Source organism: Pituophis catenifer, unplaced genomic scaffold (assembly GCF_029215685.1).
Source record: "Pituophis catenifer annectens isolate HBS135680 unplaced genomic scaffold, rPitCat1.0.hap2 SCAF_2, whole genome shotgun sequence".
Classification (NCBI taxonomy): Eukaryota; Metazoa; Chordata; class Lepidosauria; order Squamata; family Colubridae; genus Pituophis; species Pituophis catenifer.
Genome location: NW_027256882.1, coordinates 259,338,841 through 259,356,825, shown reverse-complemented (window position 1 = coordinate 259,356,825; position 17,985 = coordinate 259,338,841). Strand labels below are relative to the sequence as shown.

The following is a 17,985-nucleotide window of genomic DNA, read 5'->3' as shown; positions in this document are numbered from 1 at the left end:
CTGTTAGTACTGTTTACCAAATAAAAAGGGATTAGTACTGGCCTTAAGGAGGATTCAAAAGTTCTTGTATGTTTTTAGGATGAAGAAATAGCTATGGAAGTAGAAATAAGATAAGCTAATGAGCCTGTGCTCTGAATATGTAGTTAAAATCTATAGCAAAACTGGATATTATTCCTACATGAAACTATATATTTATTCAGTTTGCTGTGCTTAAATTATTTGTTTCAGTATCCAACAAAATGAAATTTAATGTGGGGAAAAGCAAGGTTTTACCTGGGCAGGAAAAACCAAAGGTACAAGTACAGATTAAGTGAAACCTGTGTTAAAAACAATAACTGTGAGAGGGATCTTGGAGTCTTAAGAGGATGATCACTTAAACATAAGTCAGCAGTGTTTTGGCAGCAGCCAAAAAACCTAATAGGATCCTTGGTTGTATAAACAGAGGCAAAGACTCAAAATTATGTGAAGTGTTAGTATCACTTTATAAAGTCTTAATAAGACCACACCTGAAATACTGCATCCAGTTTTGGTCAGCACATTATAAAAAAGATGTTAAGATTTTGGAAAAAGTGCAAAGAAGAGCAACTGAAACAGGGGTGTCAAACTCAATTTCATTGAGGGCTGCATCAGGGCTGTGGTTGACCTCGGGGGCCCGGGCGGGCATGGCCGACTGGGTGGGTGTAGCCAACTGGGTGGGCGGAGCCATCTTGACACCACTCCCCAAACTGCTGGCATGTTTCCTCTTCAGATTGGGTAGACTGGGCCAAAGCTACACTGGCCTGATCTTTCCTCTTTACACTGGGTAGACTGGGCTGAAGCCACGCTGACCTGATCTTTTCGCATTGGGTAGACCAGGACTAGGGGAGACATAATAGTAGTATTCCAGTATTTGAAAAGCTGCCACAAAGAGGGATAAATTTATTTTCCAAAGCACCAGAGGGCAGGACAAGAAACAATGGATGGAAACTAATCAAGGAGAGAAGCAGTGTGGAATTGAGGAGAAACTTCCTAACAGTGAGGACAATTAACCAGTGGAACAGCTTGCCTTCAGACAAGCTGTTGTGGTTGCTTCATCACTGAGGGTTTTTAAAAAGAGACTGGACAGTCACTTGTATGAAATGGAATAGGATCTCCTGCTTGAGCAGGAGGCTGAACTGGAAGACCTCCAAGGTCTCTTCCAGTTCGATTCTGATTCTGATTCTGACTTTGTAAAAAACATTGTGTTTTTTGTCTGTGATCTTCAGGAATTTGATCTTTTTTTTTAAAATAGGTACAGATAGTTCTCAACTTACAACCACAATTGGGACCAGAATTTCCGTTAACTAAGGAAAGTAGTTGTTAAGTGAGTTGCACCCAATTTTATGACTTTTTGCCAGTTGAATCAGTGCAGTTGTTAAATGATTCATTAAGTGAATCCGGCTTCCCTGTTGACTTTTCCTGTCAGGCTCACTGACAAACAATGATCACATGATCCTGGGATGATCGAATCCCGTATATGCAAAGTTCAGGTGTTGAATTTTAATCATGTGATGTGCAAATGCTGCAACAGTTGTAAGTGTCAGCACTGGTCATAAGTCACTTTTTTCACTGCCATTGTAACTTTGAATGGTTGCTCAATGAATGGTTATAAGTCGAGTACCAACTATAAATTTCTTATCTCAGTTGGTTTTCTAATAAAGTACTAAATTCAGCATAGTATGAAAGGTTTCTGTAATGCAGGAAGAAATAAGATTTTATAAGAGTATGAGAAAAGGTAGCACCAGCTGTAGTTGAAACAGATTCTTAAGTTATTTGGTTTTTAATTGCTTCTTTAAGCTCTTTAGGTTTTCATGCATAAAAACAACAACAACTGCACAGTGATCTCCCTTACAGGAGTATCTCAGAAGATACTAAGGGTATCTCAAATTTTCAAACCATATAGGATACAAGTTTGGAAGTATACAGTGTTTGAACACATATATGTTTTTCTGACAGGAATATCTGCTTACATTCTGGGAATATATTGTTTGTATTATAGTAATGTATATTCTAATATTTGCCTTTCTCTCAGTCCATAATAAATGTTTTCAAAAAGTAAAATGGCTTCATTTCCAAATGACCACTTATGTTTGCAAAGGAAATTACTTCAATTTGCAAGTGGTCAGTAACTGATCAAAAGTGTCATAAATTGAGTGAATATTTTGAACAGTTAAGAGTTATTGTGGTCTTTGGGAAGGATTTAATGAATGTCTTATTTGTTTCACTTCTGTGAGAGTGTAGCTTTTTCATTATATTTAAAACTAATCTAGTGGTGGTATGCTTACTGTTGTTCTTATTTCAGTAATTTAAGTTGCTGTTATCATATGAATTATAATATATATAGTTTGTGCAAGTGAACAACAAGATCAAGGCTGGTATAAAAGTAAATAGTTTTAATTTTATTTTTAAAAATAGTATTATAAACCTACCACCAATATAAATTTAGGTTTTGACATTTATTCTCTATCAATTGAATTATACAGACGGATGCTTTACTATGCAAAGTGATCAAAAGATTATCAGTGATAGACAATCAATTTAGTGTAATGAGTAAAGTAGATATTACAATTATATTTATCTAGCCTAACTTGTTAGTAATAATGAATTAATAAACACAGCTCAATGTACAATTTCATTCTTAAGAACATTGTACATAGGTTTAATCACATTTTGAATTCTGTATGAGTTTGGCTCTGTGAATTGTCTTTGACTCTAATGTAATATTTTTCCCCCTTCGTATATCCATAAATCTTTCCTTGGTTGGAAGAAACCCTATAGATATAATAGGTTAGGAATATTACATTGGCTAAAAGGAAGGCTCTGATTCTTAGCTTTGATTCATTAAATAGCCGTAGATAAGCCACACCATTTTAGACTCAATCTAACTCAATCCAGAGCCACTTTGGTCTAGTAGTTAAAGCACCAGGCTAGAAAGCAAGAGACTGTAAATTCAAGTCCTGCTTAGCCATGAAAGCCAGCTGGGTGACTTTGGGCCAATCACTCACTCTCAGTTCAACTCACGACATAGAGTTGTTGTTGTTGTGGGAAATACAGGAGAACGAGAAGGAAGGAGGATTAGATGTTTTTGCTGCCTTGATTTATTTGTAAAAATAATAAAGGTGGGATATAAACAAATAAAAAAAAATATTTGTAAACTGGACAGTAATGACCACAAGCACATGGTTTAGATTGTGATAAATGTAGAAAAAGAACTAGGCTTGTGATGTCACAAGGCAATACTGCTTTTTTTCTGTCTGACCCCTTTCTGCTACAATAATCAGGAGTTAATTATAAATGTAAGCATTTTACTGTAGTTTTTATGGTTTTGGCTTTGTATGTATGTATGTATGTATGTATGTATGTATGTATGTATGTATGTATTTATTTATTTATTTATTTATTTATTTATTTATTTATTTATTAAATTAGCTTACAATATTACAGAATAACCTTGGACAGTTTACAGTATTAAATATTTTGGGAAATTAGACATTATAGTTTATAAACCATGATGTATTAAAGCAGACAACTATGCATTATATAGTGAATGGTGGTAAGTAAGCAATAATTTAGCATGATGGGTTACCCCAGTTTTTTATGTGACATTTGTGAAGCATTTTGAGTATACAATTATAGTGCATTGAGTTGAAGAGTGTTGCGATATTTTCAGGATCAGACTCAATAAATTATGTAAGAGTTAAGAGTTCAAATATATTTCTTTTTATTTACATAAGGCATTCTATATTCACTGAATATTCACAGATAGAAGCAAGGAAAGAGTGCGTACAGCTCCTTATATATACAATGGGTGGAGCTAGGTATGGGAGTGGTGAAGTATGAATACATTAAGAAGTGAAAAATAAATTAACCCCTGATATCCCGTTCATATACTATTTACATATTAGAGAATAAGGCATTTACATGTGACAAATCCCCCTCTAAATGCCGATTCGATATGCTACACCAATTACATTCAGATTCAGAACAATATAATTTGGAAGTCAAGTATTTATGTTGCTTAGATGGCAAAGGCTTTGTCAATATGTCAGCTAATTGTTCTGATGTCTCACAATGCACTGCTTTAATAAATCCATCCTGAGATAATTGTCTCACATGTTTAAATTTTATATCTATATGTCTGGATCTCTGTCCAATGGCGTCAGATCTAGATATTTCAATGGCTGCTTTATTGTCTTCATGCATGACAAAAGGTAGGGCAGGTTTTTTCCAAACATCAGAAATTAAATCATTAAACCATACAAGGTTATTTGCTGCTTTAGATAAACAAACATATTCCGCTTCTGTCGTTGAAGTGGCCACTAAATCTTGTTTGCCAGTGTACCAGTAAACTGGACAACCGTTTAGGAGGAATAAGTAACCAGATGTACTTTTTCTGCATGAAGTGTCTCCAGCCCAATCTGCATGTGCGTAACATGTGAGGTTTGGCTCCTTGACATTATTAGGTTCTAACATTAAACAAAAATCTAAGGTATTTTTTAAATATCTTAATATCCTTTTAACAGCTTCCCAATGGTACATTGTTGGTTTGCTGACATGTCTGGACAATAAATTGAGGGGTAAAGCGATATCAGGTCTTGTCCAATTGGAAATGTAAAGAAGGGAACCTATGATTGATCTATAGAACGTGTTATCTTTGAATTCAGGGGATGATTCATTTGCATTTCTTAGGAAATCAGTTTGCATTGGAGTGACACAAGGTTTGGCATCACTTAGATTACATTTGTTCAAGAGTTCTATGATCTTATCTCTCTGAGAAAGCTTGAATCCCCTTCTAGTTTTACTAATTTGAACACCAAGATACTTATTTACTTTGCCTAAAGATTTCAATGAGAAATGTTCATTTAACTTTGTTACAAATGTTTCTCTTCTTTCTTTATGTTTACCTATATATAGAATGTCATCCACATAGATCAATACAAATTCTATGTAATCATCACCCTTTTTAACAAAGAAACAGTTATCAGCAGTAGTAGCATTGAAATCCATAGTTTTAAGTACTTTCACTAAACAATCATACCATCGTTTACCAGATTGTTTTAACCCATATAAACTTTTGTTTAATAACCAAGTCTCATTCTTGTTTGTGTATTGACTGTGAGGTGCTCTTACATATATTTCCTTATCTAATTTTGCGTGTAAATACGCAGTCTGTATGTCATATTGGAATACATCGAGATTGAGTGCTGATGCTACAACTAGAGCCGTTTTGACACTTTCAGTTCTTACTGTGGGGGAGTATGTGTCAGTATAGTCCTCTGGATATTTCTGTGCATAACCTTGTGCAACTAATCTAGCCTTGTATAGAGTATTGCCTCCCTCTAAATTTTTAATTTTATATATCCACCTAGTGCCAATAATTGTTTTGTCCTTTGGTGCAATTGCAGGTGTAAATACATTTAATCCTTGTAAACTTTCCATCTCTTTTGTCATTGCTAATTCCCACTTTTCTTTTTCTTTAGGAGGAAGTTTTAACACTTCCTCATATGTGTTAGGTGTCGTTGATTCTCCATCCATATGCATTATATAATCTTTGTATTTATTTGGCATTTGATTTCTAGTGTTTCTAATTGTTTTCTCAGGTTTACTATTATTGTCATGCAAATATCTTGCTTCCTTTTTTGTTAATGTATCTGTCTTTATTTTGTGTTGACTGTTTGTCCATGTTTTGGTTTTGTTTCTATGTTTGTTGTCATTTTGCTTTTCTATAGTTCTTTTCTCTTGGGATTTTGTATCTGTGTTGTTGCTTGGGAATATTTCATTAAGATGTATTTTAGACCAGTTGGCCTGTTCATGAAATACAGCTGTTCTGGAAACTATAAATTTGTTATTATTATCAATGAATCTGTACCCTTTTGTGCCTGTCTCATATCCCATAAATCTAAGTCTTCTAGACACATTTTCTCCCTTTCTTCTTAATTGTTTAGGTATGTGTACGTCTGCGGTGACTCCAAATATGTGCATGTGTGCTAATTTTGGTTTCCTATTATACATCACTTCATATGGTGTCTTATTTACAATGCTGGACCAAGTTCTATTTTGTGTGTAATTGGAATATTGTAGGGCTTCTGACCAGAATTGTTTGCTTAAGCCAGCATCTTCCAATGTGCATCTAATCATGGTTTGTAATGTTGAGTTCTTCCTCTCTGCAATTCCGTTCTGGAATGCAGAAAATGGGCTAGATGTGTAATGTAACATTCCTTTGTCCTTCAGCCATTGGGAGAATTCCTTAGACATGAATTCACATCCCCTATCTGTCATTATTTGTTTTATTTTGATATTGTGTTGTGTTTCTACGCGTTTGTAAAACTCTTTAAATTTCTGAAAAGTTTCATCTTTGTGTTTTAATGTGTAAACAAATCCATAGCGACTATAGTCGTCCACAATGGTTAAGAAGTAACGTTTTTTATAAGTGATTGATGGAGTTAGTGGACCAACCAGGTCCATGTGTACTAAATCAAAAATTTTGTTGGTTGACCTTGTTGATTTTCTAGGCCTGGGACTAGTTTTTAGTTTTGTAGATTTACATACTGAGCATTCCAAATAGTTTTCACAATTTTTTATTTTAACACCTTCTGCGTGTTCAGTCATTTTTTGTACTACAGGAAAACTGGCATGTCCTAACTTCCTATGTAAAACATGAGCACACTCATCATGAATTGGCTTACCTATTTTTGGTTTTTTTTCATTATGTGCATCCTTGTGATCATGAGCTATTTTACATTCATCATTGTCACTGTTGCTAATGTTTCCATTATCTGGTTCAATACAATCTTCCATATTTGAATCAATGTTGTGTAACCATTTCTCCTTAGTTATTAAATAAGGTAGGCCTCCCTTAATCATTACTGTACCTATATCTATTTTATTTTTCTCCAAAGTTGCTTTTCCTTTTGAAAACACAATATTAATATCAGAATCTCTGCTTAGTTTTATGGCACTTAGTATGTTATGAGGTATCTCAGGTATCAGTAATACCCCCTCTATTTTTCCTAGGCCAGGTAAGGTTACATTCCCTCTACCTAATACTTGGACCTTTTCTTGGTTAGCTACCTTTATTACAAATTTATCTTCTATAAATGAAGATAATATACTTTTATTATTAGTGGTGTGATTGGTTGCTCCAGAATCAATAAGCCAATTATTGTCCTCAGTTTGCTGTATGTTAGTGTTGTCTTGCTTGTTTAGTCCATTCAGTGAACCAGATTTTCTGTCCTTTGAATTATCTCTGCCCCCTCTATGCTCTTTGTAATTTGGTGGGCTTCTATATCTATGTCTATCAATGGAAGACTGTCTATAGTTGTATTTGTTTCTGTGTTCTGACCTATGTCTTTCTTTTGAAATTTTGGGACAATCTCTTCTATTGTGTTCCCTGGATCCACAATTGTGGCATCTGAATGTTTCATTATATCTTTCTTGAAAAGCTACTTTTCTATATGGTTTGTGTTCTATGTGGTTGTTGGAGCGACTCCTCCTTGAATTGTCTTCAGCTATTAACTTATTGGATAGACTTTCTATGGATAAGTATCCTAGATTGATTGTGTCTAAATGTGACATATAATTATCCCATGATGGGTCAAGTGAGTTGATGATAACACTTTTCATTGTTTGGTCTGAAATCACCTCCCCCCTTAAATGCAGTTCAGCTCTTATTTTGTTTAAAGATATTAAATGTTCACTTATGGAAACCCCTGGTTTTATCCTAGAAGAAAAGAAATCTTTAGACATTCTTGTGGTAGTAGCTACACTATCACTGTGAAACAAATTGAACATGCATTGAATAATTTCTGAGACAGTCAGATTTTGCTTAATGCTGTGATACATAGCAGGAGATACACTAGAAATTAATAAGAAAAATGCTCTATGGTGTAAGCAGTCTAACTTTAAAGTCCAAGGTCTTTTTGGGGGATTAGTGATAAAAAACAGTAAGTTTTCTTTCATAAAAACAACCTGGAGCTGCTGATACCATTCTTGTAAATTAATGCCATCTATTCTCAGCTTTGGGAAGTCACTGGGCAAGTTTCCGACATTATTGGGTCCATTACTTACAACCGGAGGTAGTCCGTGGTCTTGTAAATGCTGGAAATTACAAAACGGCGTGGGAATGCTCGCGACGAGCCTGCAGGATCCTTTCAGCAACTCATGTCTTCCTGGGCCGTCTGCGTAGTCTCGCGCATGCGCGTTGCTCATTTCGTTCCTGGAGTCGTCGTGAGAGGTTCTCGTCGTTGCGGCTCGCTCGTTCAGCTCCTCCTCAGATGAATCGGTCTCCGGCTCGATCTTGGGGGTCCTGACGATGGCAGTTGTTCTTTTTCTTCTCTTGAGAGCTTTGGTGCTTGCATCGGTCTGCGGTGTGGGGCGGTATTTGCAGGGCTCTCTGGGTTCAGGCGTCGGTGCTCTCGTCGTCAGGATGGGAGCGGGTAGATTTTGAGACGTTGGCTTGCTCGTTTGTTTTCTAGCTGACTTTTTGGTAATTTTTAATTTTGGTCCAAATGCAGCAAAAAGCGTCTTCATTGCTGACTTTATTTGAGTATCTGTTGAATCACCTTCACTTTCTGATTCTGATCCTTCTGAGGTGTTTGATTTTTCTTTTTCGTTTTCATTATCTAGTAGTGTCTTTCGCGCCAGAAATTTTGAATCAAGTTTTCTGATTGGCTCTGCTTCGCTCACTCTGGAGGTCTGTTGAAACCAAGATGGCTGCCATTCAAAATTTTGCACGGGATCACCGTTTTTCTTCTTCATAGCGTTTTTTTCTGTAATCGTATCACTCACTATTTTTGAATCTTTTGGCTTTTCAGTAGCGATGTGCTTCTCTCTCGCTGCTCCGCTGTTTTTCAACATGTCTTGAAGGTTCGCGATGAGACTTTCATCGTTTTTCTGGCTTTTTAACAGTTTTAATATCTCTGACCTGAGTTCGTTGTTTTCTATTTTGATTTCCTCTCGGTCATCATCTTTATCTATTATTTCTTCGTCTTCAGTTGTGTATTCTTCAGATTCTCTCGAAATCGCATTTGTGGACTCATCTATTATTTCTTGATCCATTTCCATTTCTTTGCTGTATGCCCTGGTGTTGGGCCTATCTCTCTTAGACATATTTAAGTTTTTATTGAGTCAATTCAACCATCCTCTGCTACCAGCTTGTTGCGATATTTTCAGGATCAGACTCAATAAATTATGTAAGAGTTAAGAGTTCAAATATATTTCTTTTTATTTACATAAGGCATTCTATATTCACTGAATATTCACAGATAGAAGCAAGGAAAGAGTGCGTGTAGCTCCTTATATATACAATGGGTGGAGCTAGGTATGGGAGTGGTGAAGTATGAATACATTAAGAAGTGAAGAATAAATTAACCCCTGATATCCCGTTCATATACTATTTACATATTAGAGAATAAGGCATTTACATGTGACAAAGAGAAACCAAGCATATGGCTTTCAACTCAATTGGGCCTGTTCTGTCCATAGCTGAGTTCTGAAAGAGAAAAGACCTTTTTTCAAATGTGTTGTAGATTTTCTCTCTGTGTGATAGAGACTGCATGACACTGATTGGCCAAATGTATTTATTTAGAAAAGTGATATATCCTTCTATTTTATATATGATAATCCTAGGCAGCTCACAACAACATTCATAAAACCACAACAATCCACAAAACCCCTCAACAGCATCACAGATCCTATCATAGCATCCAATTAATTCCATGTTTACATTTGCATTTGCTGGGCTAACTTCTACCTTAGCCAAATGCCTGAGTGAAGATCCAGGTCTTCATATCTCTCCCAAAAGCTAATAGGTTGCTGCTTTCTGAATTTTAAGGGCAAGCTATTCCAAAGAAGTCTAAGTGGTCATGAAAGAGACACAACTTTAAGTATAATCACAAATGGTGATACTTAGTGTGATATCACTAACTCTTGCAATTTTAAATAGTAAGACAATAAATATATGGATAAACCTAGAGAACTTTTTTTAAAAATGAGACTTGTAGTTAAATTGCCCGAATCATATAAGATGATACCCCCAGGGATCTAATTATTATTAGAACAAGTGAGTGAACTTATTTGTTAAAAAAATATTTTGTTACAAGTATATTAAACACTCCCTCCCTCTTTCTCTCTCTCACACACACGTGTGTGTGTTTGTGTTTGTATTCGTATGTGCAGGTTTTTTTTAACCATCAATTTTCAGGTAGACATATCATGATGTAATACAATGTATGCATAATAAATGATATAGCATTTTTGATTATTTAATATATGTACAGATTTGATACAATAAGCTGTTATTTTCTTGTCACAGCCTTGTGTTTACTAGTATAAATTATGTTTCAGGAAGGTCTGGAAGATTCTCAAGAGGCTGGAGTCTCTGAAGTATCAGAGGTGATTCGCTATGAATATCATGTTCTATATTCCTGCAGTTATCAAGCTCCTGTTCTCTATTTTAGGGCAGGTTTTTTAGGTAAGTGCCTTCTATATCAAGCAAATATTTAAAACTTACATAATGACATAAATTTTGAACTCAACAGACAAGAAAATTTAAAAAAATGAATAAGTGGTTTATGATTTATTTCAGATACATATTTCAGTATCTGCAAGTATCAGTATCTTAAGGGTAGATGATATCATCTCTGCCTGAAGAAACTTGATCCTTAGAATTCTGGCAGCAAGCCTAACTGTGATGATCATTTTCTTTACTTTTTTTTTTTTATGTTAAAAATATTGGACCATCCTCATAAATGGAATATTCAACCTTGATAGTTATTAAGGTCACTGTTAGGAGCTTTTAGAAAAAAATATCTAAGTCAGGAAGTTTTAATGATGAAAACAAATTAATCATATTTCAGCTGTTTTGTGCATAGTTTTTAAAAAGAGTGCCAAGGGTTGGTTATATATGTAGCTTTTATGTATATAATTTCTTAGTTTTTTTACATTGCTTAGGAACATAGAAAATTTCTCAATCTTGAAGACCATTGTTAATTATCTTTAATCAGCAGATTAGAATAGTTTTTCCCAACTATAGTGCTGTCCAGATGTATAGACTTCAATTCTCAAAATTTGCCAGACAACTTGAAGAATATGGTTAAGGTGTTGACTCTCAGCCCAACAACTCAGAGTTGTTGTAGGGAAAATAGGAGACAAAATATTAGGCATGTTCTCTGCCTTGAGATGATGATGATGATGATGATGATGATGATGATGATGATGATGATGATGAAAGCAAATATGCAAAAATGGAAAACAGTTCTAACAGCAAATGGGGAGAACATTGGCGAAGTCAATATCAGACAGAAATTTTCTAAGGGGACTCACTACTGTTCAACATCGCATTAATTCCCCTGACAATAATCCTATGAAACATAAAATTGGGCTACCAAATCTCAAGCCAACATGGCAGGATAAACCATCTACTATACATGGATGACTTAAAACTATATGCGAAAAGCCCCACTGAACTTGAATCAATACTCAACACAGTTCAACTGTACAGCAGCGGCATCAGAATGAACTTTGGACTTGAAAAATGTGCTATACTATCCATGCAGTGAGGAAAAATGGAAAAAACAGAAGGAATAGAACTGAGAAATGGAAGCATCTTGAAAGCATTAACAAAGGATGATGGGTACAAATACCTAGGCATATTGGAAGCAGATAACATCTTGAATAGAAAAGTCAAAGTGTCAATGCAAAAGGAATACATCAAATATTAAAATCAAAACTGAATGCTGGAAACATAATTAAAGCCATTAATACATGGGCAGTTTCAGTGATACACTACCAAGCTGGAATCATCAACTGGACTATGGCTGAACTGGAAAACCTGGAACGAAAAACGTGTAAACTTTTGAATATGTACCACGCTTTACATTCACGTGACACCAACAGGTTGTACCTCCCAAGAAGAATAGGGGGCAGAGGGCTAATGCAAATCCATCAAACTGTAGAAGAAAAAAAACAAAGTTTGAATGATTATGTAACCGAAAGCACAGAAAGATTGCTGCAGGCTGTGAAAAGGGAGAACATTATAAAAACAACAGAAACAAAGGCAGAATATAACGAAAAATAGCTGGATGACAGATTAAATGAATGAAAAACCAAAGCTCTGCATGGACAGCACTTGAAAAACATTGAAGGAAAGTTTGATAACAACTTGACATGGGCATGGCTTAAGAGAGGAACCATCAAGAAAGAAATGGAAGGTTTGATATTTGCTGCTCAAGAACAAGCACTACAAACTAATGCCATGAAAGCAAAGATACAAAAATCCACTGAAATCCAAGCTGCCAACTTTGCAATGACAAAGTTGAAACTGTTTCACACTTAATATGAGAGTGCAGCAAAATTGCGTGAACTGATTACAAAGCTAGACATGATCGAGTTGCTAAATCAGTCTACTGGTTATTATGTAAAAAATACGACATACCTGTATCCGAAAAATTATGGGAGCACAAAGTGGAAAAAATTATCGAAAATGAGACAGTAAAGATCTTGTGGGACTTCCAAATATAGATGGATCGTCATTTGGAACATAACATGCCAGATATCATGGTTGTTGAGGGCCAAAGCATACAGTTTATTGATATTGCTGTACCAGGAGAGGCCAGAGTCGAAGAAAAAAAATTGGAAAAAATCATGAAATATCGCGATCTGGCCATCGAAACTACACAGCTATGGATGAAACATGTGACAGGCATATCCATTGTCATCGGGGCACTTGGTACCATGTCCAAGAATTTTATAAAACACATCAAGAAATTGCAGCTTCCTGCAATAATACCAGCGGAACTGCAAAAAACTGCACTACTCAGAACATCATATATTTTAAGAAGATACTTGGTTGATACCTAGGATGCTGGCAGCAACTCGTATCAACCATTAGTACCGGTCAATCGTATTTGTGACACATATTTAAATGAAAGAGATAATAATAATAATATAAATTGAAGCACCACTTGAACATCATCAGCATTGACAAATTCATCATCAGTCAATTGCAACAGGCACCTTTATGTCAAACAGTGTGCATCCTGTGATGATACCTCTAATACCATTATACATTAACATCTGTCCCAGGTCTTTGGGAATGGCTTGATAGGTGAATAAAAATGCCAATTATCTAACTGATTGCGTGATGAACAATAATAATATAGATAGATAAAAATGCCAAATTCAGTTAAACATGATAATGAAAGATCCAACAAAAGAGAACCAGGCAACAACAAGCTAATTAGCTATTTACCAACAGCTGTCAGTTTGCTAACTGGTGTGGTAGCTAATGCAGTCCAACAACATCTACCGTATTTTTCGGACTATAAGACGCACCAGAGTATAAGACGCACCAAGATTTCAATGAGGTAAACAAGATAAAAAAAGTTTTTGCCCTCCCCGGTCCCCAGGACCACTCTGCAGGCCTCTCAAACCCTCTGGGTGCCCCATTTTTGTGAAAAATGGGCTCATTTTTCACAAAAACGGGACACGCAGAGGGTTTGGGAGGCCTGCAGAGTGCTCCTGGGGGGGAGCAAAAATGTGATGTGTGGGGGGTTTGGGAGGGAAAAAACAGGCCTGTTTTTTGCAAAAACAGGGCTTGCAGAGGGTTTGGGAGGCCTGCAGAGTGCTCATGGGGACTGAGGAGGGCAAAAACGTCCCCATTTTTGTGAAAAATGTGCCTGCTTTTGGCCTCTCAAACCCCCTAAGTGTCATGTTTTTGCCCTCCCCGTCCTCAGGAGCACTCTGCAGGCCTCCCAAACCCTCTGTGTGCCCTGTTTTTGGCAAAAACGGGATGCATGGGGCAGGGTTTTGGGAGGCCAAAAATGACTGTATTCGGTGTATAAGACGCAGCAACATTTCCACCCTCTTTTATAGGGTGGGGGGGAAAGTGTGTCTTATACTCCGAAAAGTACGGTAGTTGAAAATAAGCTTTTCTACCAGAGCAGAAAGGGAACTGTCCAAACAGCAGAGGACAATAGATCAGCTCCTAGTTGACAAGATGATTTTGGAAAATCACAAGAGAAGGAAGACCAACTTGAATTATCTTGGATTGATTACTAGAAGACATTCAACTTTATGCCACACGATTGGATCACTTACCTTGAAATAACAGAAGTCAATATAAACATCAGAAGCTTTGTACAAAGATCAGTGGCACAATGGAAGCTACACTGAGCCGAGGTGGCGCAGTGGTTAGAGTGCAGTACTGCAGCTACTTCAGCTGACTGCTAGTTCAGCAGATCAGCGGATTAAATCTCACCGGCTCAAGGTTGACTCAGCCTTCCATCCTTCCAAGGTGGGTAAAATGAGGACCCAGATTATTGGGGGCAATATGCTATTTAATATACTGTCTTTGGTATAAGCCGCCCAGAGTCCTTGGAGAGTGGGCGGCATAGAAATATGAATAATAAAATAATAATAATAAATAATAATGCAGATGCTGTCCACAGCGATGAACTTTCAAGAAGACTCAGTCTCACTACTGTTTGTCATGGCACTGATTCCTTTGTCAACAATACTGAACAAGTGGGCCATGGCTATCAAACAATAAAAATATCTTCCTTTACATGGAAGATCTGAAGCTGCATGGAAATATACCATCTGAAATACAATTGTTGTTCAATACTATCTGTATATACAGCCAAGATATTGCAATGGAGTTTGGACTTGACAAAGAAGCCACACTCACAAACAGTAGGGCAAAAAAAAATAGGGGAAACTGAAGGAATCAAGATGCCCTATGGAAATAACATCAAGAGTCTGGATGAAGATGATAACTACAAATTGGCGCACATCCTTCAAGCTGACAACATTAAACACACTCAAATCAAGAAGGTTAAAAATTAATACATCATGAAAGTGAAGAAGATGTTAAAGTCCAAACTGAATAAAGGAAATCAACACTTGGGGAATTCCAGTAATTAGATACACAGTTGGAATAGTGGACTGGACTCAAGCAGTACTAAAAGTCCTGGACAGGAAACCCAGAAAAATAATGATAATGAATTATGCCCTTCATCTATGAAGTGATGTTAACATACTCTACATACCAAGGAAAATACGTGGGAATGAAATGTTACATCAGATGGTTGAAGAAGAAAAATGGGTGTTGGAAGAATATCTGAAGAACAGTGGAAAAGATGCACTGAAGCTAGTGTACCAGGTAGGCTTACTGAATACTGGAGAGACCAAACTGGCCTACAAGAAAGGCCAAATGAAGAATAGAAAAGAGGCATGAGAAGATAAAGTATTACATAGCCAGTACATTAAAGCAGATAATAACAAGATATGGCTAAAAGCAGGAAAGTTGAAGGAAGAGACAGAAAGGCTAATTCTGGATGCACAAGAGCAAGCCTTAAGAACAAACGCATACAAACCCACAATTGAGAAGACAGCAACAGACAGCAAGGCCCATCTCTGCAAAGAAGCAGAAGAAACAGTGGACCACCTGGTTACTGCTGCAAGAAGATCACACAGACTGATTACAAATAATGTCATGAGAAAGTAGCAACAATGCTGCATTGGTATACCTGGAGGAAATACCATTTACCTGCAAGCAAGAACTGATGGAACCACAAAATAGAGAAAGTTTTATCAAACTTTTTACAGAGTATAAGACACACTAGAATATAAGACACACCTTAGTTTTTGGGGAGGAAAATAGGGGGGGGGGATTCTGCCTACCAGGTATTCATCTGGCTAGTCCCAGCACATTAATTCGCTCACTGGTTTTGAGTTTGGGGCTGGTTGGGGCTGTGTTTCTAAAGCACAGCTGATTGTCAGAGGGAGCAGCAATTAGAAAAACAGGCAAAGCACAGAAGATCGCTTCCCTCACGTTGGGGCTAAAAAACAGCTTCAAAAGCACAGCTGAACCTCGGAGGGAGCACCAGTGACTAAAGCAGACAAAGCATGGAAGGGGTAAGAGAAGGCAGCAGCTGTTCCAGGTAGCCATTTTGAGCACCGCGCGGAGTTACATTCGGAGTATAAGACGCACCCAAATTTTCAGGATGGAAAAAAGTGTGTCTTATACTCCAAAAAATACTGCAATTACTCTATTTTGTGGTCCCATCAGTTCATTTTCTATCAAGAAGCTAAAGTGCTGTGGGACTTTAGAATTGAAATAGAGAAGCATCTGCCACTTAACACCCAAGACTTAACAATTGTTGATAAGACAGAAAAAAGTCTGTGTAGTGGAATTACAACATCTGGAGAAATGTATAAAATATAAACACCTACAAATAGAAGTAAAATAACTGGCAAAAGAAAGCAAAGATAGTAGCAATAGTAAAAGGCTGCTTGTGTGCAATCTTAAAATAAATGGAACATCACTTGAACACTATCAGCTTTGATAAAATCATCAACAGTCAATTGCAAAAGGAATCTTTATTTGGAACATCTTAAATACTGCTACAATATCTTTAATATAATTAAACAACAACATCTGCCTATCCCAAGTTATTGGGTGAGACTATATAGATCAGGGCTGTCAAACTAAAGGCCCACGGGCTGTATCCGGCTGGTGGAGTGCTTAGATCTGGCCTGTGGGGCCACCCTGGAAATAGCTAAGGACCAGCCCACAGTGCCTCTACCAGTGAAAATGGAGCTAGGGAGGGTTGCGCGCTGGCAAAAGGATGCAGAAGGATCCTGCAGCCCGCCCAGGTTACCACAGGCCACCCCACCCTGGCTACACTCATCCTGGCTATGCTCATCTGGCCTCCCGAGGTCAAATACAACCTTGATGCGGCCCTCAATGAAATCGAGTTTGACACCCTTGGTATAGATGGACACAAATGCCATATAATAATAATAATAATAATAATAATAATAATAATAATAATAATAATAATAATAATAATAATGAATATCAGGAGTTGAATATCTGTGGGAAGTCCAATCTATTGTAAATGATTGTAGTATTCTCCTGTCTATGCGCTACATTTTTCCATTCAAAGAGTTGTTCCTGGGATTAAGGAGTTGAAATCCTGAAGTCATTTCTAACTTTAGTTTCTCATACAGCAGCATCATTAGCTTTTGTGTGTGGAATTATATTGTTTTATCTAGATTAACACATCTGAATGTTACTAGTGATATCTTTTTCTTTTTAATTAAAAAGTAGCTTAAGATGCTCTGAATGTGCTTGGTAGATTTAATCACTTGCTGCCTTATATTGTTTAATGGCTTTTAATTTTGCTATGTTAGCGTTTTAACTAGCTCTCTGGATGCAAAATTGGAAGAGGACATTTTCAAACAAATCTGGTAAAAGGGTTTTTAATCTCAGGTTCATATTTTTGCACATGATAATTTAGGGTATATTTGCAATTTAGGATTTAGGAAATGAGATGCATATCTCAAGCTGTATTGCTTGTTAACTTATCATGAGATTATATTCTTGTAGTTATTATAAACTTTTGACAAAGTAGCAACACGCTGTTGAAATCTATTTGCAGGTAAGCAAATCATGAAATGCTTGCTGCTTACTTGGTGATTTAAAAATATAAAGTAAGAGGCAAATTAATTTAGCATGTGAAAATATGTCATATTTGTATTCATTGGAACAACAGCTTTCTCTTTGGGTGAAAGTGGAGGGTAGGAAGGAAATGCTGCTGTGGCTGCAGGTACCGTATAAGGCAAGTTTCATCCCTACCCCCATTTTTTAAAAGTGTGCTATTTTCATATAATTAGTATTCACTATAAGCAGTTAATCACCAGAGAAGAGCTCCCAGAGACAAAACAAGTTGTTTAGCTTGTCAGCATCAGGGAATCAGATGTGTTGAAACATGACTCCTTAAAGCTGGAGTGGATATTGCAGAAGCTGATGGATGATTTAATGCACCATCATTATATTGCATGCCAACAGCTCCCCTTGCAGTACAGAATTTTAATTGTTCCTGAAAGTATAATTATGTGTCATAACATGTTTGTTGGGAATTTTTCCACAGTAGAAAACAATAGCTTTTGAAGGATTTTCAC

The 17,985-nt window shown here is 36.6% G+C and overlaps 1 protein-coding gene across 1 annotated transcript in view; it reads left to right on the top strand.

Moving 5' to 3' along the window:
* The window catches only part of ATG10 (autophagy related 10), a 134,936-nt gene that overhangs the window by 85,785 nt on the left and 31,166 nt on the right, over positions 1 to 17,985 (top strand). The window contains exon 4 of the mRNA XM_070935783.1: positions 10,363 to 10,489. Within this exon, the coding sequence (XP_070791884.1) occupies positions 10,363 to 10,489 (127 nt within the window). The remainder of the gene's footprint in view (positions 1 to 10,362; positions 10,490 to 17,985) is intronic.